This window comes from Mesoplodon mirus (genome assembly GCF_964341445.2).
Source record: "Mesoplodon mirus genome assembly, chromosome: 2".
In the NCBI taxonomy this organism is placed as follows: Eukaryota; Metazoa; Chordata; class Mammalia; order Artiodactyla; family Ziphiidae; genus Mesoplodon; species Mesoplodon mirus.
In genome coordinates, this window is record NC_138977.1 from 120206330 (window position 1) to 120228490 (window position 22161).

At 40.5% G+C, this 22161-nt stretch overlaps 1 protein-coding gene across 1 annotated transcript in view; it reads left to right on the forward strand.

The window, feature by feature from the left end:
• Positions 1 to 19191, forward strand: part of EGLN1 (egl-9 family hypoxia inducible factor 1) — a 59210-nt gene extending 40019 nt beyond the window's left edge. The window contains exons 2-5 of the mRNA XM_082635208.1: positions 7716 to 7835; positions 12752 to 12888; positions 15548 to 15615; positions 16652 to 19191. Coding sequence (XP_082491334.1) covers positions 7716 to 7835; positions 12752 to 12888; positions 15548 to 15615; positions 16652 to 16716 — 390 coding nt within the window. The 3' untranslated portion in view covers positions 16717 to 19191. The remainder of the gene's footprint in view (positions 1 to 7715; positions 7836 to 12751; positions 12889 to 15547; positions 15616 to 16651) is intronic.
• The last annotated feature ends 2970 nt before the right edge of the window (positions 19192 to 22161 follow it).

The following is a 22161-nucleotide window of genomic DNA, read 5'->3' on the forward strand; positions in this document are numbered from 1 at the left end:
CATGTCCAGCCATGACCTCTTTTTGGAGTTCCAGACTCGCATTCCCAACTGCCTTTTGAACATCTCCACCCAGATGGCCTAGCAGCATGGCAAACTCAGTATGTCCACAAAGAGGAACTCGTCTTTCCCAAACCCATATTCCCTACTTCCAGTAATGGTCTGTTCATCTCAACCAGACACAAACCCTCTTAAACCGTCTTTGATTCCACCCTGTCCCTTGCTCTATCTGTGAGAGCACATACTAAGGCCTCTCACTTTCCTCAGTCTTTACCCCTCCCCATTCTGTTGCTCCTTTGTCCTGCTCCCTCTTTCCCCACTCTTCACCAAGCCCCTCCTCTCTGTCAGGCTCTCCTTTTCTTTGTCTGTTGCACTTGTGATCTGACTGGTCTCCTCAGTGTCGTTTTTCTTCCTGACCCCTTTCCCAAGTCCACCCTATATTCTACTTGTCATGTTTCTGAAGCACAGTTCTCTGATCATGTTGCTCCCTTGCTCCAAAATGATGGCTTCCCTCTACCTGTAGTATAAAGGTTCCTTATTCCTAAATCTGGCCCATCTTACCTTTTCCATTTTCTTCCCCCTTCTCATGAACCCTTGGCTTTAGCAAATCTGAGTAATGTTCTTTATTTTCTCATTTAAAACTTCCCTTAGTTAATTCACTCTGTGAATTGAAGTGCCTTCTTCTTCCATAAAGTCTGCCATGATCTATCATAATACTGTCTTGGTACCTCCTTTTACATTCTTCTCTTTCTACGTGGAATTAGTTGAGTAAGTTTTATCCAATACTGATCTTCTGAACAGTCTTTATTGCCCTGTGTGGACTAGAGGCGAAACTGCCCTTGTTCTTATTGCTATTATCCTTTCTCTCTGTGCTAGTTTTATTTTTTCCATGATATAGATTTGAAAAATTTACCTCCCCAAACACAAAGTCTATTTATGGTGAGATATGTTATTTATAACATTAAAGTTTAGCAAATAAGTCAAGAGACTTAAAATTTTAAATGCCTGTGGATTGTACCCCTATTTAACATGCTAATTAATTCAGTGAACCAAATTCATAACTTTATGAAGTTTTTGTCTCTTTTAGGAAACGAGATTAACTAAGCAGGTGTAATTGAAATCTGCAGTTTTAAAAACTAGATTATTCTTATAGTAAATACCAACCTGCTGTTAGTCTAGTTCTCTTGATGACCTGTTTTCCCTGTATTTGAGCTAGATTTTGTGGACCCCAGAGGTAGTGATAGTGGTGGGTGCGTGTGCTTTGGGAATGAAGGAGGAAGAGACTTAAAAGCTGTAACTGCAGGGCTAGAGGAAACCTTTCTGCAGCACATCTGGACGTGGGAGGACCGAGCCTTACGCACGTGCGTATCGCTGTGGCAGGTGGGCGGTCAGGCCGAACAGGGCCCCACTGGAGCCAGGAACTGGGGAGGCTGCAGAGCCGCCGGTTTTCCCTCTGGGCCCCACAGGGTCTCTGGGGCCTTTGGCAGGCTTTCTGTTCTCGTTATAGTTCAGTTTTCTGATCTCCAAAATGGATACATTAATTGTACCTAACCTCATAAACTTGTGAAGACGAGGTGAGACGGTAATCCTTGCCTGGCTCCAGGTAGGTGCTTACTGAATGTTAACTGTCAACATCTACAAAGGGCAGAGGGCTGGCGACCCTGGGGCAGTATGGTTTAATAGAATACATTTTCAGATTGTAAAGCTCCTCCCCTCATTCAGGGTAAATATAGTACTTAGATAGCCTGTAAAATTTTACTTTTCTTAGCTTTGAATCAATGTTTTAAAATAATTCAGTTCAAAAAGGAAAAAGGAAAAAAGTTTCCTGGTTCAACTTCATATTGAATACAAGCCTTCCAATGCCAGAAATAAATGTCTTCAGATTCCAAAGAGGTATCGCAAACCTCTTCCTTCCTTTTATTCTTAGAGTAAAAAACAAATTTATGGTGTTTCTTATCTTAAGAACGTCCTCAATCATGTATATTTTCATATCAAAAAGGAAAAAATAGTATTTAATTGTTTTGCTTATGTTTAAATAGACTTTTCCTAATGGGAAACTGAAATATTTCAACTTGGTGTCTCAAAGAGATGTCAGATTAGGAATGTACCTCAGAATGATATAGTGGGCAATTGCATTGTTTCTTTTTCAGGCTAATGTCTAGACTCTTCCACTGTCTTCCAACCCAACCCTTACAGGAATGTGAGGTCGTGTCTCCTGCTCCTCAGAAAGGACAGAAGGACAACCAGGGAGTATTGCTCCAATCCCCAGCAAATCTCTAGGGCTAGAGATATTTCAGTTTTTCTTCGTAGACTTTAATGCCTTTCCTTATCCTTAGGACCAGTGCATACAGTGTAAATCTCTTGGAACAGTTTTAATCCTTTATAGGTATGTCTTAGTCCATGTGGGCTGCTATAAAAAAATACCACAGACTGGGTAGCTTATTAACACAGAAATGTATTGCTCACAGCCCTAGGGGCTGAAAAGTCCAAAATCAAGGCGACCATGCTGGTCACTGTGTGGTGAGGGCCCTTTACTGGTTCGTAGCCAGTGACTTCTGGATGTGTCCTCACATGGTGGAAGGGGCAGGGTTACCTCCAGAACCCCTTTATAAGAGCACTAATCCATTCATGAGGGCTTCCCCTTTGTGACCTCAGCACCTCCCAAAGGTCCCGCCACCTAAGTCTTTGGGGGTTAGAATTTCACCATGTGAATTTAGGAAGGGACACAAACATTCAGACCATAGCAGTGTGCATTATCTTACAATAATCTTGCATATAAATCCCAGAATAGGGAAGCTGCCTTCTTAAAAGCTTTTGTTGCGGCCATTGCTACCCAGGGACCACAGTGGCTCACTGCTGCTTACCTACCTTTCATGTCCTTCTTCCTCTGCTGAATTTTCAAGATTTCATCCTATTTTTACCAAATTAACTTTACTACTTAAGTAATTAAGTGACAGAGCAGACGGTTATAAAAATACCCCACTGTCCCCTCAGCTGTTTTCCTATATTTGTCATGCTTATACTGTTTGCTTTTTATCCCTTCACCTTTCCAGATCACATCTGTCCTTTAAAGATAAGCTGGGGTCATGTGTAGCTCAGAGCCTTGTCCCTTTATTTTATCCCACATGAATAATTCCTTTTTTTCAGAATTATTTTCCTGTTTATTATTTGCACTACTCAGTTTTATCAGTTGATTTGTAAGTGCCTGGTGTTTTCTTTCTTTCCAGTTAAGTCCTTTCAGACAGATATCACACTGACCCTTTTTGTAGTGTGATATGGTAGATATTGCATAAATATTTTTTAATACTGCTAATGACTTCTAGACTAATAACGTGCTCAAGCAGGTAAAATCAAGTGTTGAATGAATTGTTATTAGTTGCTTTATCAAGAGATTAAGAGAAAATAAATTGAATTTATTAGAAGTAGAAGTATTGTGAATAAGAATCTGCATATTAAAAACAAACAAAACAAGAACAGCAATATCAAGAGTCTTTTTTACACAAATATGTATAAAATATACCAGGAAGGGTATATGCCCTGGTGGCGCAGTGGTTAAGAATCTGCCTGCCAGTTCAGGAGACACAGGTTCGATCCCTGGTCCGGGAAGATCCCAAATGCTGTGGAGCACCTAACCCCGAGCGCCACAACTACTGAGCCTGCACTCTGGAGCCCACGAGCCACAGCTACTGAGCCCACGAGCCACAACTACTGAAGCCCGCGCACCTAGAGCCCACGCTCTGCAACAAGAGAAGCCACCTCAGTGAGAAGCCCGGGCTTCACGGTGAAGACCCAACGCAGCCAAAAATGAATAAATACATTTAAAAAAAAATATGTATATATATACCAGGAAAACAAAATTACCAGTTAAGACATAAAGCATAAATATTATTTCAAACCTGGAAGCACTGTGTTACATTTAAGGAACTTTAAATTTTGATAAACCAAACCATAGCTAAGGATAACTTTATTTAAATATGAATACTTGTTTTAAATATAACAGCTTCCAGATTTCATGAGACGTTATAGAAATACCTTTTTATGTTTTCTAGAATCCAAATGGGGAGGAGTGTCAGGACACACATGCATTGCTAAGTGCAGTTTCACTGTGTCATTTTTAGGCCACACAGATACTTGAATGAATTTATGACCCTTCCAAATCTTTGCATGTTCCCTACAAAATTTATCTTTATCCAGAACCTCTAGGAGTCGGCTCTTTTGGGTCTCAGGTTTTCCATGACGATCTGCTTTTTCTGGGTATGCTTGGCTCTCCCTTTTCCTCTTAAGAGTCTCTAGTTATAGGCACGGAAGGGCTTGTCTGTGTTCTGGAATCAGGATCGCCTTGCTTCCTTCTCATTTATGCATCACTCTTATTTTATAGCCACCCACAGTTAGCTGTAATTATTGATAGGCCGTCTAGTTCGCTGGGTTACACTGGTGTTTTGCATTTTATCCTTTTACAGTTGTACTAATGTACTGCTGCCTTTCCTGTGGCTGGTATTGACAGGTCAAGCTGGCAGATAAAATGCAGGCCCTGTGTATCACTGATCCCCTTCGCCTTCCTTCCTTTCTCTACATTTGGTGGCGTCCCTGCCACCAGAGCAGAGCTAAAGGGATCTAGGGAACAGCAGGCCAGGCTAAAGTGGTAATGGCACCTCAGATAATACATTTAGGTGGGCGTGAGTGAGCTATATCAGGGATTACAAAATTTAATTAATACAATTGTTTAAAGCTTTTATTGCATCTTTTATTTTTTCCAAAAGTCTCACTTGGAATTCAAAGGACACAGATAAATGCTGCCCCTTGTTGAAGGCTGGGGCAAGACCAAACAAATGTTTGGCCTCTTCTCATTTCACTGGACCCCCCGCCACCAGTGGCCTCCCCCAGGTACCTCCAGTAACCCTAAGGAAAGCGAAGTAGAAGTGACTGACACAAACAGATCCCATCTTGAGGCACAATCCTGGTGTCTTCAATTCTGTTCTACTCTGGGATGTCTGGCTCATCGTGACTGTTGCTGAGAAACTCCTTTCCTACCCTGTGCATGTTACTAAAACCACTCTTTCACCTAGTGTTTCCATCTTGGTAAATAGTTAGCTCCATTCATTCAGTTACACAGGCTGAAACCTGCAGTCATCCTTGACTCTTTCCTACTCTCCGCTTCTAGTCTCTGAGCACGTCATGTTGCTTTTCTGCCTTCAGAATACATCCCACCTTGCCACCCTGGTCAGCCTCTTTTTTGTTTTTCTCCTAGAAACAAACTGCAGTAGCCAATTAGCAGTCTTCTTTTATCACTCTCCACCCCCAGTCCCCCAACACACACACCACAGTCTAGTACAGTGGTCAGTTACATGGGTTCTTAAACCAGACTGCCTGCATTCATACCTGGGTCAACTGTCATATGTCATTAAGAACCTTAATTAACCTTTCTGGGCCTCAGTTTCCTTAACAGTTAAATGAAGAGGAGGAGGATGGTACTAGTTACCTCATACAGTTGTGTCAGATAAGTTATTATACATAAATTACTTAGAGTAGCACTTGGCAAATAGTAAACGCCCAGTGGATGTTAGGTAGTGGGTGACATTGAGGTTATTGCAGTCGTTATTTTTTATTCATACAGAATCTAAACTGACCTTCTTCGGACATTAATCAGGTGTGTCCTCCATCGGCCTCCTGTCACTTTCAGAGCAGTGTCCAGCGTCCTCACCATGGCCTGCTGGACCCCCTCTGGCCATCCTTTGCCCTCGCTCCTTTTCCTGCAGCTGTCCTGCTGCTGCTCTCCGCCTGCCACACCACTGCTCCCTCTGGGCTCGTGGGCCCTCTGCCGGACGTGCTCCCCCCGCACACGGACACACGACCCGCCACTCCCTGCCTTTCATCTCTGCTCAGTGTTAGATCCTCAGAGCGGTCAGAGTATCGTTCTGTCATTTTCTGTATCCTTCAGCTTAACACATTATTGACCGGAGATGTATTAACGCCACAGACGTTAGTTTCTGCAAAAATCCCCCAGTCAATAATGTGTTATCTTTTCATAAGATATGAAGAAAATCATCACTACCTAACATCACGTTGTATATCTATTTGTTTGTTGATTATTTACCCCACTGTGCTGAGTTCCATAATAAATGAAAGCAAGAGACCTTGTTCATCATTTTAGCCCCAGGGCCTTTCATGTACATAGTAGGTGCTCAAGAGGTGTTTGTTAAATGCAGGGATGGGATGGGGTGGATGATCGAAGAAAGATTTTCCCATTTGTTCTTACAAGAGAAATGCTGAGGTTACAAACCAGATAGTTGGAGGGAGGCCTGAGTAAACTTTCTCAAGATGAGAACTCCTTAGGGAAGAGTTCAGGTTGATTTTTCTTTTCTTTTTTCCTTCTTTTTTGTTGATAAGAATGTATCAAGTAATTTACCATAATTGTCTCAATTAATCATATATGGATTAATTGCATTATTAAATTAGTACCTGTTTATAGTTACTGTTCAAGATCTGCTACATATGCCTTTCCTTTGCAGCTGATGACAAGGAAATTGGGTTTATCTTTTATTGAGCATTATTAAATGCAAGAAACATGTCATTCTCCCTCTTATTACAACCTCAGGTCACAAGAAGAGGGATTTAAAGTCTGTCTAGAATTACGAAAAATAGAGACATAAGTAATCTTCACCCAAAATTCTTCTTCTGATAAAGAGCAGTAGGTCCAGGTGTCTATGAAAATGTGATTTTTTTTTTTAAGCATTCAGGTTTAAAATGCTTTCTAGTCCCTCAGAGATAGAACGGAGTTATTTGTTCACTTAGGAATTTTAAAAATTAGCATTTGCCATTTATCTTATATAACGATGTAATTTAATTACTGTTTGATGACTTTATACTAATTCATTGACATTATTACTGATCCACTAACTTTAATATGTGGAGAAATTAGAGAAATAAAGAATATCAAGAATAACTGGTAATCTTGAGCATCTTTGTTTTTGTTTTCTTCATAATTCCTGAGATTTAAAAAAAATTACCCTTACTAATTTCACTTCATTATAATGTACTACATTTCTAGGACATGCAAGTTATTTGGTGCTTTTTATTTTGGGCCTCTCTTACGCCTTCATACTTACACCCAACAGTCTTCTGAACTACACCTTGTTATAATCTGAGTGAAAAAATGACTTTCTGATTTGAAGAGGGGTTCGTCACATGCTAATTTGTTGTTTAGCCTTTTTTAAAAAAAATCACTGACATTAAATGAGTTAGTGTTTGGAGTTGACCTTCTAAAATTGTGCCTATCCAAATTGGTACCACTCAGAGATGGTATCAGAGGATGTGTGTGACTGTCAGACGGCAGCGCAGGTGTTCTGTGGTGAGCTCAGGGAGGGTGGCCATCTCCCATGGAGCAGGACAAAGCCCACCTGATCTTGATTATCGGCATGAGTAACGATCACGAAAGAGGGTCCTGCAGGCTTTCCGATCCTTCCACGTCAGCTTTTCCCATTGCTGTGAGACAGAATTCACCACACTTTGCATTGTTCATCAGCCTACCCTGTGTTTTTTTCTTAATGCCAGCATAGAAGATTTTTACCTCTTCTATCTACAAACATGATTTTTATTAGAGAAAGAATTTAAGCGTAAGTCAGAGTAGCCAAAAATCAGAGATCTTTGCTGTAAGCTGTTTTCCCTTTTTATTCATACGTGGACTTTTAAATTTATTTTTATTATTATTATTATTACAGGCCATGGTTGCTTGTTATCCAGGCAACGGAACGGGTTATGTACGTCATGTCGATAATCCAAATGGAGATGGAAGATGTGTGACATGTATATATTATCTTAATAAAGACTGGGATGCCAAGGTATGCCACCTCATTGAGCATTTTTTTTTTTTTCTTACAGGTATTTTTTCCTCACACATAGTGTTAAGATTCATACTCCTCATAGGTGAGACTGTCTTTAAAACGTGGAACAGTTAAACATTTCTCCTTAGATATGTTTCACTCAGGTATTAGGAGTGGATCTTTGTTAACATGAAACAGATCCTAATAGAGCTCAAAAAGTAGATTCCCTTATTTCGGATGTTGAAACATTCATATCCAAAATTTAACTTTAACAAAAGTATCTTTTATTAAAATAATATCCCTTCTAATAGTTTTTATAAAAACACTTCTGAGAGTGTTTGTTTTATCATGACTTCTGTGGGAGATTATGTATTATGATTATGAAGAGTTATTTGCTCTTTAAGCACCTGCATTTCATGCTTTGCATTGTTGCAGAGGTGTTGTCTGGCACTGAGCTATGGGATATTGGAGGCAGGATTTCTTTGTCCCCGGATTATGAAAAACTAGTTTATCGGTACTGAAAAATCCTGTAAAACCAGTTAGAATGTACAGCGCATCCAATTTCTTGTGTTGCAAATATTTATTCCCTTAACATCAGCCTGAGTTTCACTTAAGTTTAAATGATTTAAACTTTAGAAGTGTGTCATGTATTATTGCACTGGAGGTTGTATAAACTAATTTTTGGTTGATTTTTATAAAAAATCTCTTTTTATTTACATGTACTGAAGCAAAATATTTAAATAGAAAAGTGAACATAATGTATAGCCCAGTGGATTTTCAGAGAGTGAACACACTTGTGTAGCCAAGGTAATTTTTTTAAAAATCAAATAACCTTTAAAACACCTTCTTCCACCACACACATACACACATAAATGGAAATCACCAGGTCTTAAATGTGCAAAAACTTAGTCCTGTTCTAAAAGCAAATCCTAAAACTTAGAGTATGCTCACAGTGATTCAGTAACCTTTCTATATCATACTGATGTAAAGAATTTCCTCTGTCCTTGATACTATATGTAGAAAACCCTAAAGATTCCACACAGAAACTGTTAGAACTGATAAATGAATTCAGCAAGGTAGCAGGATACAAGATTAATATACAGAAATCTGTTGCATTTCTTTACACTAACAATGAAATATCAGAAAGAGAAAGTAAAAAAAATTCTGTTTAAAATCACATCATAAAAAGAATATATCTAGGAATAAATCTAACCAAGGAGATGAAGGACTTATATGCTGAGAACTATAAGACACTGATAAAGGAAATCAAAGATGATGCAAGGAAAAGGGAAGATATTCCATGCTTTTGGATTGAAAGAATTAGTATAACCCAAAGCAGTCTACAGATTTAATGAAATCCCCATCAGATTAGCCATGACATTTTTCACATAACTAGAACAGATCATCCTAAAATTCATATAGAATCACAAAAAAACCAGAATTGCCAAAGTGATCCTGAGGAAAAAGAACAAAGCTGGAGGCACAGCCCTCCCAGACTTCAGACTATACTCCAAAGCTACAGTAATCAAAACAGCGTGGTGTTGGCACAGAAACAGACATATGGATTGGTGAGACAGAATAGAGAGCCCAGAAACAAACACACACACCTATGGTCAATTAATCTTTGACAGAGCAGGCAAGAATATACAGTGGAGAAAAGACAGTCTCTTCAGCACGTGGTGCTGGGAAAGTTGGACAGCCGCATGTAAATCAGTGAAGTTAGAACACACCTTCACACCATGCACAAAAATAGACTCAAAATGGCTTAAAGACTTAAATATAAGACATGACAGCATAAAACTCCTAGAAGAGAACACAGGCAAAACATCCTCCGACATAAATCGTACCAATGTTTTTCTTAGGTCAGTCTCCCAAGGCAATAGAAACAAAAGCAAAAATAAACAAATGGGACCTAATCAAACTTATAAGCTTTTGCACTGCAAGGGAAACCATAAACAAAAAGAAAAGACAGCCTATGCACTGGGAGAAAATATTTGCAAACAGTGCAACCAACAAAGGCTTAATTTCCAGAATATACAAACAGCTCATACAATTCAATAACAAAACAAACAACCCAATCGGAAAATGGCAGAAGACCTAAGCAGACATTTCTCCAGAGAAGACATGCAGATGGCCAACAGACACATGAAAAGATGCTCAACATTACTAATTATCAGAGAAATGCAAATCAAAAGTACAATGAGGTAACACCTCACAGAATGGTCAGAATGGCCATCATCAAAAAGTCTACAAATAATAAATGCTGGAGAGGGTGTGGAGAAAAGGGAACCCTCTTGCACTGTTGGTGGGGATGTAAATTGGTGCAGCCACTATGGAGAACAGTATGGAGGTTCCTTAAAAAACTAAAAAGAGTTACCATATGATCCAGCAATCCCACTCCTGGGCATGTATCTGGAAAAGACGAAAGCTCTAATTCAAAAAGATACATGCACCCCAGTGTTCATAGCGGCACTACTTACAATATCCAAGGCATGGAAGCAACCTAAGGGTCTATCAACAGAGGAATGGATAAAGAAGATGTGATACATATATACAATGGAATACTACTCAGGTACAAAAAAGAACAAAATAATGCCATTTGCAGCAACATGGATGAACTTAGAGATTATCATGCTAAGTGAAGTAAGTCAGACAGAGAAAGACAAATATTATATGATATCACTTATATGTAGAATCTAAAAAATATTACAAATGAACTTATTTACAAAATAGAAACAGGCTCAGACATAGAAAACAAACTTATGGTTACCAAAGGGGAAAGGGGGGAGGGATAAATTGGGAGTATGGGATTAACAGATACACACTACTATGTATAAAATAGGTAAACAAGGATTTACTATATAGCACAGGGAACCGTATCCAGTATCTTGTAATAAACTATAATCGACAAGAATTTTTAAAAGAGAATATAGATATGCACACATACGTGTATAACCGAATCACTCTGCTGTACATCTAAAACTAATACAATATTGTAAATCAACTATACCTCAATAAAATGAGTAAAGTTTAGAATTAAAAAAAGAGCAAGTAACAAAACAAATGCAAGAATAGAAAGTATTACAGAAGTGTGACAAGTAGTTAAAAGTAAAAAATGTTACTTTTCTGGGGAAAAAAAAATTTCCTCTGTCCTACTCCAAGTTCAAAGTAGAGGTAAGTTTTACTGCTAAGTATATTTTGAGTCATTATGTCAACAAACATGGTTTTTTGTTAGCTTTTAAAGTTTGAAATACAGACATAAATTTGGTAATTCACCTTGAGCCCAACGCACAAAACAAATTGCTATAAATTTGGTTAGAATTTAAATTTTTTTTTCCGATTTTGTGAATATCTAGAAAACTAGGAATATGTTTGATCAACTCAAATTCTATATTTTGTTAGAATCTAGGTTCTTTCTAGGCTGATCTTTTAATTTTTGTATGACCTGTCCAAGGTCATTAATACATTGTTTTTAAATTAGCGTATAAGCAGAGAAAAGTCTTCAGTATTTTTATATGTAAAACTGAAAACTTCACTGCAAGATTGCACTGAACATGTACACTGTGGCAGAAGTTGTTCTGGGTGCTGGAAACAGCAGAAATAGAACTATCCCTCCTAGAGCTTGGGCTGGAGTGGAGGGTACAGATCAGTAGATGGATGATTACAGTTGGCTATGCCAAGTGCAGGACAGATTGCTGTGGGGACACGTGGGAGCCCGCCTAATTCAGGGGTCAGGGAACGTGTCCCAGAGGAGGACTAGCGGCTTCAACTACGTGTTTCTGAACATTTTCAGCAGATGGCCTGTGCTATTCCCAGTGACTCCAGTGAAAGGGCAGAGGGCAGGGGGAGAGAAAAGAGGCATGTTCTCGGTCACAGTCCAGAGCTCCTTTAAAAGATGTCTGCATGAGCACTTTGGGAGTCGCTTGGAACAACGCTGGAACCTGAGGAAGGAAGGCAAGGGAGCCGGGTAGCTTGAATCTACCTTACTTGACAGTGAGCCTGTAAACAGCTTCTCTGGCTGTAGTGGAACCAAGGAATAGGCTCACCTCCCTGGTGGCTTGATCAAGTATCAATGTGCCTTTCAATTTAAGAGTCTACCTGTTAGGAGTTTAGTTTTCCAAGGGTGAAGAGCTACTCACTTGGGTGGGGTTTACCTCGCTTTACTCCCCCGCTCCCGATTATAATTACCACAAGGACAACATCTGTCTGAATTATTTCCTACTCGCACCCAGGGCCCAGGACAGGTCCCAGAACAATAGACACCCAGTCAGTATCGGAATGAATAGGTGAGTCCATCTGGTCCCAAACAGAGAAGGATATCTGCTGGGGTAAATAGTAATGATCCTTAGTGAAGGGAGTCCAGGTGTATAGGCAGGGAGTCATCGGCGTGTCAGGCCCAGTCTGGGGAGGGAGAGCTGCAGTTTCTAATAATGACGGCAGCACTGATGATAAATGACACTTTCTACTGGTTTGGTGAATTCCTTAAATAAGAGGCATTAGATTTGTGACTGCCCAGTTAAGGGCAAAGAGCTAGTTCTTTGACATACTTAAACCATTTGTAGTAATTTAGTCAAGATGACTAGATATGGATACATTTTTAAGAGTCGGTTAAGCAAATCATCACCATATATAAATAAGAAATGCTTACTACTTTTTCAGGCTTTCACGTGTCATTTGAAGACTTCTGAGTTCAGATCATATACATCTGTCTCATCAAGTATTTACAAAATTCTCTAAAAGAAGGAACGAATGTTTCCTTGTATTGGTGCGTGTACTTGAAATCTCAGCTCACCTTCCGACCTCGTTAACCGAGATATATTTGTGAAGAATTGATTTAAGACTTCTGATATCCTGAATTGGTCTTTTTACCCCCGTAAGTTTAATTTTGTAGTATTCTTGGTCACTCATGCTTACATATTTGGCCCTTTTCCTAGGTAAGTGGAGGTATACTTCGAATTTTCCCGGAAGGCAAGGCCCAGTTTGCTGACATTGAACCCAGGTTTGATAGACTGCTGTTTTTCTGGTCCGACCGTCGCAACCCTCACGAAGTACAACCAGCATACGCTACAAGGTAGTGGTCCTCCCTTTAAGGAAGAATTGGTAAAGAGCATGGTAGGGTAGGAGGGGATAGCTAGGATAAACATGAACATTTTCTAATGCGTATTTTCCTGTTCTTCACTTGCCTTTATCATAGGGCCTCAGTCGTAACTGTTTAATTTGAATAATTCTATAAGATTGATTCACAGTTGGTACCAAATGCTTGTGAGTCTCTTTGCACAGTCACTCCTTGTCTGGGGTCAGTCAGGGAAGCACAGGGCTCCCGTCTTCCCAGCCCTGTTTCCTTGTTTTGTGCATCTCTTAACTACTATCTGGTCTCGGATCTGGTGAGAGTATTCACTTGGGGAATAAAGATTAGATAGAGAAGGGAAAGGGCAACTTTGTTTAAGGTGGTCCGGCAGGGGTGGGGGGCAGAGGGATGACGTAGAAAAGTGATACAGAAGAGAAGAACACGTAACCAGAGAGTAGAAATACAGAGGAAGAAGAGTAGAGCAAAGACAAGTAGAGAAGAGGTATTTGGGAGTTCATGTTAGAAAAATCACCCTTCAGTTTTAACAGTAAGCATCTGTTAGGCTGGTCACACGCTCCTCTGCATTATTTTCTACGTTACAGTCTCTTCCTACGAAGTTTATTTTTCTAAACCTATTATGTTTAATGTATTCTTAAAAACATTTCTTTTACCATTTACCATGACCCAGTTAAAATGTTTAGACTATTAAAATGGAAGATGTTACAGACATTGTTATCAAAATGAATGTTTGGGAAAAAAAAGTGCTACTTTTTAAACACCTATTTTTCATTATAGAAGGGACTTTGAACATTACAGTAGTGAATCACTGGCATGCAGTTGCCTAGATCCCTTAGACACACAGGGAGAAGAGCTGCCTCTTGATAATGATGTTAGAGACGGGCCAGCATTTGATGAGGTTCAAACTCTGAAGACTTTGTCACCTGTCCCTCCTTCTTGCTCCACTCCGAGCCGTGTTGCCTCAGCCCTAATTCATCATAGTGAGTGCCGGCTGAGCAGCGTGGCTAGCGGCCAAAAGAATCCCTGGGTGGAGGCCGGGGGTCCCGTCACATCACACGGCGTGCTGTCCTGAATCCCCGTCTTGCCTCCCGTCCCCCTGGTGCCCGTCTCTGCCCTAGAGACCGCTTCACAGACCTTCCTTTTTATGGAATAATACGGTGTGGTTGTAGCCTTTCTAGATGAAGATAGAACTGACATTTTAGGTGGTAAATAGATGCCAGACAATTATGGAGTGCTCCAGGGGTTTGGAGGAGGGAGACAGGGCTGTTGAATTGGAATCGATGGGTCCAGTGTTGCCACTGGGCCTGGAGTGAGGGGAGCGGGGAGTAGGGCAGCGTCGGCAGAGGCTGGGAGGGGGGTGCGGCTGTGGCAGTCCCAGCAGAGGGGGATGTGGGGAGGAGGAGCCTCTAAACAGGTGGGTGGGGGGAGGGGGCAGGAGAAGCAGAGCCACGCCTGCTACTTTACAGCTGTCTTCTGGGAAGGCCTTGGGGCAGGTATTAGAACTCTGATGACTAAGTAACTGAAAGTTTAGGGCAGGTGCGAAAGACATAGGAAAGTGTTTGTGCACCTTCCCTATTGCCACGGCCGCCTGACAGGACAGAAGAGGCTGCGTAGTAGGAGAGGGGCTGGAGCTCTGGAAGCCAGGAGGCCAGACCTCAAGCTCAGCCCTGTCCCTTTCCAGCTGAGTGGCCTGGGGCTTCGGCCTCCCCCGCTGCCCAGACTCCCAGACTCCGACTCTGCTCTGCCTTTGACTCGTTGCTTCCGATGTGTTACAGGATTTAGTTCTGTCACGTTTGCTGGCTCTTCACTTGATCAGTAGTGTTGCTTTTCCCCCAGCGAACACTGGCCAGAAGCCGCAGGACACTCTGACCGATTGCTACGTTCTACTCAGGAGCTGATCATATGTAGCGTGCTTTCACTTCCTGTGGTGTGTGCACATTTTCCACGTTATTGGTACCAAAAGCTGTAACTAAATGCCTTGTGGTATTTAATAAACCAGAGATTCTTCATTATTTGTGAAATGAGATATTCCAAGTGAGTGATGAAATTTTCAGAAAAATGAAACAAAACATAGTATAATTGCTTTGATAAAAATCCTAAAAAATTCTTAGCATAATTTAACTTTCTTGATGACTCCAGGTTGTAAAATTGTAAACCCCCATCACGATTCTTTGCCGGTATATGTGTAGTGATGTCCTCGGAAGTGGTGGAGACTGTTTGCCCTCCCTTGCTCTACAGGGCCCCTGGCCTTGAGTCCTCTGTTTCTCTGCTTTTCTTTTAGAACTTGTGCTATTGATAGTGTGCTTTTTCTGTAACAGCCACTCTTACCTTCTTATTGTCCGTTTCTGATCTGCTGTGGGCTTGCAAAACAGATAATCAAGTAGGTTAAGTAGGTATTAAGAAAGTCATAAAAACTCATCAACTCTGCAACATAAATTTTAGCTACTCCTGGTTCTCTGCGATACTCCTGAGCATTAGGACTACTGATTAAGTAAGTGGGTTGTTACTATGCTCCCTTATCATCTGATGTCATCCCAAGTTAGGCATTATTTTGGCATTACAAGTTTTAATAGACCTTTGCAACAGAATACCCTTTGTTTTCCCCAATGTGATCATTCTTACCCTATTCTGAATTTTCTTTTAGGTACGCAATAACTGTTTGGTATTTTGATGCAGATGAGAGAGCACGAGCTAAAGTAAAATATCTAACAGGTAAACATTTGGGGCCAGGGTACACTGGAAGGAAGAGACCCCACAGCCAGGCAGTGCTTTCCATGAGCCAGAAGACTCGCTCCTTGTTTCCGTCAGATTCTTAATTCCCCTATTTAAGAGGACTGCTCTTAAGTCATCTTCATTTTTATCTTGAACCATCAAAATTTTCCAAAGATGAGGAAAGTTTGAGACAAACAAGTCTGGGAAAATCATTTGAGTACAAGCTGAGATTTTCTGTGATAATCCTTTTCAGTCACAGGCTGGCTTGCTCTCATTCTCCCCGCAGAGGAAAGGTAATAATATCCTTTCCTTTTTAGATGTACATGCTTCTGAAGAGTACTCCAGGTCTGCCATGTAAAATGTGGACGTGAAGAAAAGTAATACAAAGGAGAAATTGACATGCTGAAATCAGTAGAGCAGACAGGCATGTGGAGTCCGTGTCTGCCAGTGGCGTCCATAGGTCACCCCCAGTTACGGGTTATCTCCTGGAGCGGCTGGGTCTGAGTTTTCCATCAGATGGACCACTGACCTGTCTTGTCTTTAACCCTACCTTGTACCTCCACAAACCTGCTCAAGTTCATTCACATGACTGATTTAACTAGCTGTATTTTCATGAGCCCGTTGATAATCCCACATCAGCCTTTTATAAAACTATAAAAATTGAGTGTTCACGCATTTTCTGTGTATTTTTAAAGTCATTATTTGAGACAGAAGCCTAGTAGTGTGCTTTCAGTGATGCTGAACACACTGCTCTTATAGCAGTTTGATTTGCTTTTCAAATAAAAGGAGACAAAAATCATTATCTCTGTGTAGAGAATGATTTTTCCCTTTGAGAGTTTACTAGTTCAGCGTCTCTGCATGCCTCGTAATACAGTCCTGAGGGTAACTTTTGGAAGTGCACGTGTGATCATTTTCAGATGATGTGTGTTTGCAAAGCTGAAACGCTGTGCGTACTGTTAGGAACTTAGTGGGAAGCAGTAACAGAAGCTCTCTGGTGCTTACTGAATGAATTAATTTTTTTTTTTTTACCTTGCAGGTGAAAAAGGTGTGAGGGTTGAACTCAATAAACCTTCTGATTCAATCAGTAAAGACGTCTTATAGAGCCTTTGATCCAGCAATACCCCACTTCATCTACAGTAATTATTGACGCTATTTGTTAACTTGTGAATACGAATAAATGGGACAAAGAAAATAGACCACCAGTTGGCAATTTAAGGAAACAAACAACTTTTTTGTGTTGCATCAAAATGAAGAATTTGACTGTGTGGCTTTGTACTGCATGATTGACTGACTCCAAACCTGTGATGGGAGGAATATAAGTTATCAGCTGAAAGTGGTATTTACATCTGGACATGAAATAAGTGCCCTAGGTAGAATTTTTTCATTCTTATATTTTGCCAGATCTGTCATCTAGCTGACTTCATTTCATCTCTCCCTTTTTTATATAGTCAAGTTTGAATTTGAAGTAATTTTTATATGATCAGGTACAATTTATCAAAACTGAATTGAGAAAAAAATTACAGTATTATTCCCCAAAATAGCATCAATCTATTTTTGTAAACCTCTTCGTACTATTAAATTTTGCCCTAAAAGGCCTCTTATAATGATTGTTGCCAGTGACTAATGATTACTTTAATTTTCTTTTTACTTAAAATAAGGAAAGGAGCACTTTAATCACCAACTGAAAAATCAGATTGTTTTGTAGTCTTGTCTTACACTAATTTGAACTCTTAAAAATTGCTGCTGTTGTTTTTCTGACATTGTTAATAGTGAAACATAACAGTAAAACCATCACTGTTTACTACCAATAACTTTTAGTTCATGTTTTATAAGAAAAAATACACAGTAAAAAGGTTTTATCTTCTAAGTTACATTTTAAAAAAACTAAAGTGACTGGCACTAAATGAACTTGAGGTTATCCTCAGCATCAAGTTCCCAAGATGAAGGGCTTTCTTATGCTTTCAGGTATATATATCCTATAGATGTAGAAGATACTGTCCCCTTTCCTAAGACTTTTCCTTTTGCTTCCCGTCAAGTTGATTGTACTTTCAATTTTGCTGTTAAGTTTTCTTCCCACTCCTGTGCCCGTCTGGTCAGCAGATCAGAACCTTGTTCCTGTTGGGTAGCGTCAAAGGGAGACTGTGCACATCCAGACTGGACGGTGTTGTTAGACACTTAACGTTAGTGACGCCTCAGACCACTGCTGAGACACTCCCCAGACATGACGCTCTTCGTCAGTACCGAAAGATGGATGTTTAGCTTACAAACACAAAACACAAAGCAGAAAAACAGATACTTTTATGTTTCATGAGTTTGCTTTTTTACTTTTCAGGAAAAAAAGAGGGAATACTACAAAATCACACAAGGCCTCCCAGACTTCTGTTATTTAACACCTGAATTAGGATGGGTGTCTTAGACTTCAGTTTCCTAGGCTCTTCAGCAAAGCCCAAAGGGTGGTATCTGTATTTTGCATGAATTATGGGTGTAAGACCTTGCCCACTTCAGTTTTCTATCTCTATCCTTGATCTTCTTTGCCAAAATAATGTGAGTGTACAGAAACATTTCTGTATATTTCAACCTATGACAGTTTTAGCATCTGTATAGTTTGTACTCAATTAGAGACCTTTTCTATGGAAAGCTCAGTAATTTTTATTAAAAGATTGCTATTGTTCATGTAAAACATGAAAAAAAATTGTTTAGTGAACTGACAGTGTGGACTTAGGGTGGGATTAAATATTCAGTATTGTGATCTCACTTCCGGAGAATTTGCAGGAGACAATTACAGTTGACTGTTGTTTTTCCTCGCCCGTGTGCAGTTTCATTCCACTTCCTCTCCTAGTCCCATGTAATACAGCGGAACGTCTCGACAGTAAGTGCCTCTGCCCCCTGCCCTCCACCCCTCCCCAAGCGCAAGTTGTCTTTGCCACCTGGCCTGCAGTGCAGTGCGCTGCCTGAGGCCACAACTCAAAAGAGCTGTTATTTTTAGGTCTAGTAGAAATCGTATGATGTGGATGGGAGGCTTGTCTGTGAAGGTGTACAGCAACAGCCTTTTAATCTGGGAGCCCCTGTGTCATTCAGATGTGTTTCTCTGCAGTTGTGCAAAGTGTCAGATTCTACTACCTGTGGGTTTTGCTCACCAGACAGGTTTTAAGTTTTGTTTTTTTGTTTTTTTGGAAAAGTTTATATAAGTTCTTGGAGATTGTTGTGAAAGGATCGAGAAATCGGGGTAGCCATTCCTTTAATATCCATTTAAAATCTGTTCATTTCATGTTAGTGGGACCGTTAACTTGTCACCAAGCAGGACTCTATATAAAACAAAATTTAAAACTTTTTGTGGCCTATATGTGTTTAATCCTGGTTAAAGATAAAGCTTCTAATGCTGTTTTTATTCACCATATTAACCAGCCGTAAAACACAGACCTTTATCAACAGCAGGCAAAGAATTTGAGGATTCATCTACAGATAGACTATAAAGTCATGTAATTTGAAAAGCGGCATTTCATTATGAAAAAGCTCTCAAGATGCTTGTAAAGCTAATCTAATTAAAAAGATGTATAAATGTTCTTGAAAAAATTACGCTTATTTCTGCCTGTCTTGTTTTTTTTTAATCCTTTATCATACACTGACTTTCTTAATGGGCCCTTCCGTCAGATAATGTGCTTTTCTATCACACATCTCTGGTTCAGTCCAGAGCGTTTGGTATTGCTTTTTATAAATGATAACAGGGGGAAGAGAGAACAGTAAACATGGGAGTCCGACAATTTCAGCAACATCCTGGGAGTAGCTGGACTGGGTCCACGGGCTCCATGACCTCTGTCTGGATTCTCAACATTTGGATTCTTGCCCGTTTACTAGGATTTTTACGCTGTTGAGCATATCTGTGTCGCCCCTCTGATGCAAAAAGGAAGGGCCACTAGGTTTTATCGCTGACCATCACAGGTGTCCTATGTGTGTATGCAAGAAACTGAAGAGCTCTCACAATATGAGGTCAATATACATGTTCATTTGTCTCTTATTTAAAGTATTTTTTGGTATGGTGTTTTTGTTATATCCCAACCTATCCTAGGGCATTTGGACAATTGTGCTGAAATATAGCTGTGTGGATTAAAGGAGAGGGCAGATGAGCTAGGGATGAAGACTTAATTAAATTTGGTAGTGTGGTAAAAAGCGCACAGACAGGATTGACAAATCTGTTTAGTTCTGGCTCAGCCGCTTAATTGCGTGACCTTCGGAGCCCTTTTCATCTGAAAACAAGTACAGTAGCTCCAATCTTAGAGTTGTGTGCCACCTAAATGAAACACACATAAGACACACAGGGTTCAAGGATGAGAGCCGTATCTCGGTTGTGGATGGCAATTATATGTATTTATACCATATATTTAATAATATAATTGTACATGGACTTTCAGAAGTACCCAGTCTCCACTGCTTCAAGAATAGGTTTTTAGACATCTTAATGCCAGGAATGCGTTCCCCAGATTCTGCTGTTGATTTTAAGGCAGAGTCTTCTCATGATGTTGACCAGCAAGTAAATTTCACCTGAAACATGGCAGTGCTCAAGGACGGACCATTGGACCAATGATATGTATAAAGGGCGTGGCCTCATAAGCCGGGAAGAGTTTTACAAGTAGAAAACACTTATATATAAACCAGTTCATAAGACAGGGAGAGCCTACACAGCTGCAGGCGGCTAAAGCTCTTATCGAATGGATAATTTCCGCACTCTGAACAGGTGTTGTAGAGATTATTGGATAGGGAGTTACTGGATGAGATCTCTCTTTCATTGAGATTAGGCCTTTTTCTGCCAAAATTTTTATATTTCTATGCTTTTCTATAAAATGCCTTTACAGTTTTCTAAGTCAAAGGTATAAATGCACACGTAGCTAAGTCAGCTTGTTGTGTAGGGGTTGTTAAGGAAAACAGCCCCTTGTGTTCTTCCCCTGAGAAAAGATTTCAACTCTTCTAAGTGATTCTTCGGGTATGTGCCCGGTTCTTAATACAGTTGCGTCACTACATTCTTGATGCTTCATTGTTCGATATTTATCTCCTAACTTCCCCACATGGAAGGTAAGAATACAGGTGTCTCTCCAGCCCTCCTCCACTGCCCCTGCCACACCTCCCCGATCTCCTTACATAATTACATTGTAACTTAGGTCACATTAATGTTAGACTATCTGGGACTTCCCTGGCGGTCCTTCCCTGGTGATCCAGTGGTTAGGACTCTGCGCTTCCACTGCAGGGGGCACGGGTTCGATGCCTGGTTGGGGAACTAGGATCCTGCATGCCGCGCGGCGCAGCCGGGAAAAAAAGAAAAAGAAAAAAAAGGCTATTTGTGCTAATTCAAAGGTGAGACGCAGAATAAACCCTGATGACTTTCCCAGTTTACTTTTTTGTTAATGTCTTGCTTGATCTTTTGTTTTCCCCTGTGGCGTCTAACCTGCAGGAACCTGGAGTGGTTGCCCTTTGTGCCTGGCGCACAGCTGCCTTCCCTAGACCTCCTTCCACATTGTTCTGGAGATCCTATCACCACTCTCCGTTGAGTCTCCCATTTCCTGGGTCCCATGTCTTCCTCCGTCTTGGTTTAATTCCTCAATCTGGTGGGCCTGGCCTTCAACGCATTCTGTGAAAGAGTATGTGGGAGCTCAGTTTCCTGAAACCAATGTCTTTTTTATGTTTGACCCTCACATTTAATTGGTAACTTGCCTGAGTTTAGAAATCTAGCTTGGAAATAATTATCCTTCAGAATTTTGAAGGCATTGTCCAGGTTCTAAGTTGCAGTGTGGATGCTGAGAAATCTGAAGCCGTTCCTATTTCTAATTCTTTACATGTCATCTGCTTTTCCTCTGTGGGAGCTCACAGAATAATTCTTTGTCCCCAGGGCTCCACCGTTTTCCAGTGTGCCCGTTCTCCGCCAATACGCTAGGTATGCAAACTGTAAATTCGTGCCGTACATTTGGGGACAATTTCTTAAATTGTTTCTCCCCTCCATCCTCTCTGCTCTTTCTGAACCCGTGTCATTCAGACAGTGCACCTCAGGTTTAAGCCAGTTGCTGTCGTCTGCTTCCTCTGTGTCTTTGTCCTTTACCGAGGAGATGTGTCTTTTTCGGTTCTGCCCGCAAGGGTTTCATGTCTGCTCTCACGTTTTTAATTTTCAAGAGCTCTCTTTTATGTTCTCTAAATTTTTAAAATATAGGAAAACCTGTTCTGTGGAATAGACACAGTATTGAACATCGTTTTCTGTTTGTTTTCACTTTTGTCTGTCAGGTTAGTCTGATGGTTCTTGCTTGTGTGTTCATATTTAAGGGGGGAGTACTTGAGCTTCTGGTTTTCCAAGGAATAGTCGTTGCTGCCTAAATCTGAATCTCTTTCACTATCTTCCCAACAAAGTCACCTATAACCTGTACCTGCAGCATAACTGTGAGACACAGAAAAAAAGTTCAGCTTATGGGAAACTAGAGCCGGCATCAGAATTCCTACGAAGGCAGAGTCAGGTGGAAACTATATGGTAAAGGGACAAGGGCAGGGGTCCTAGCTGTGGCAGTACAC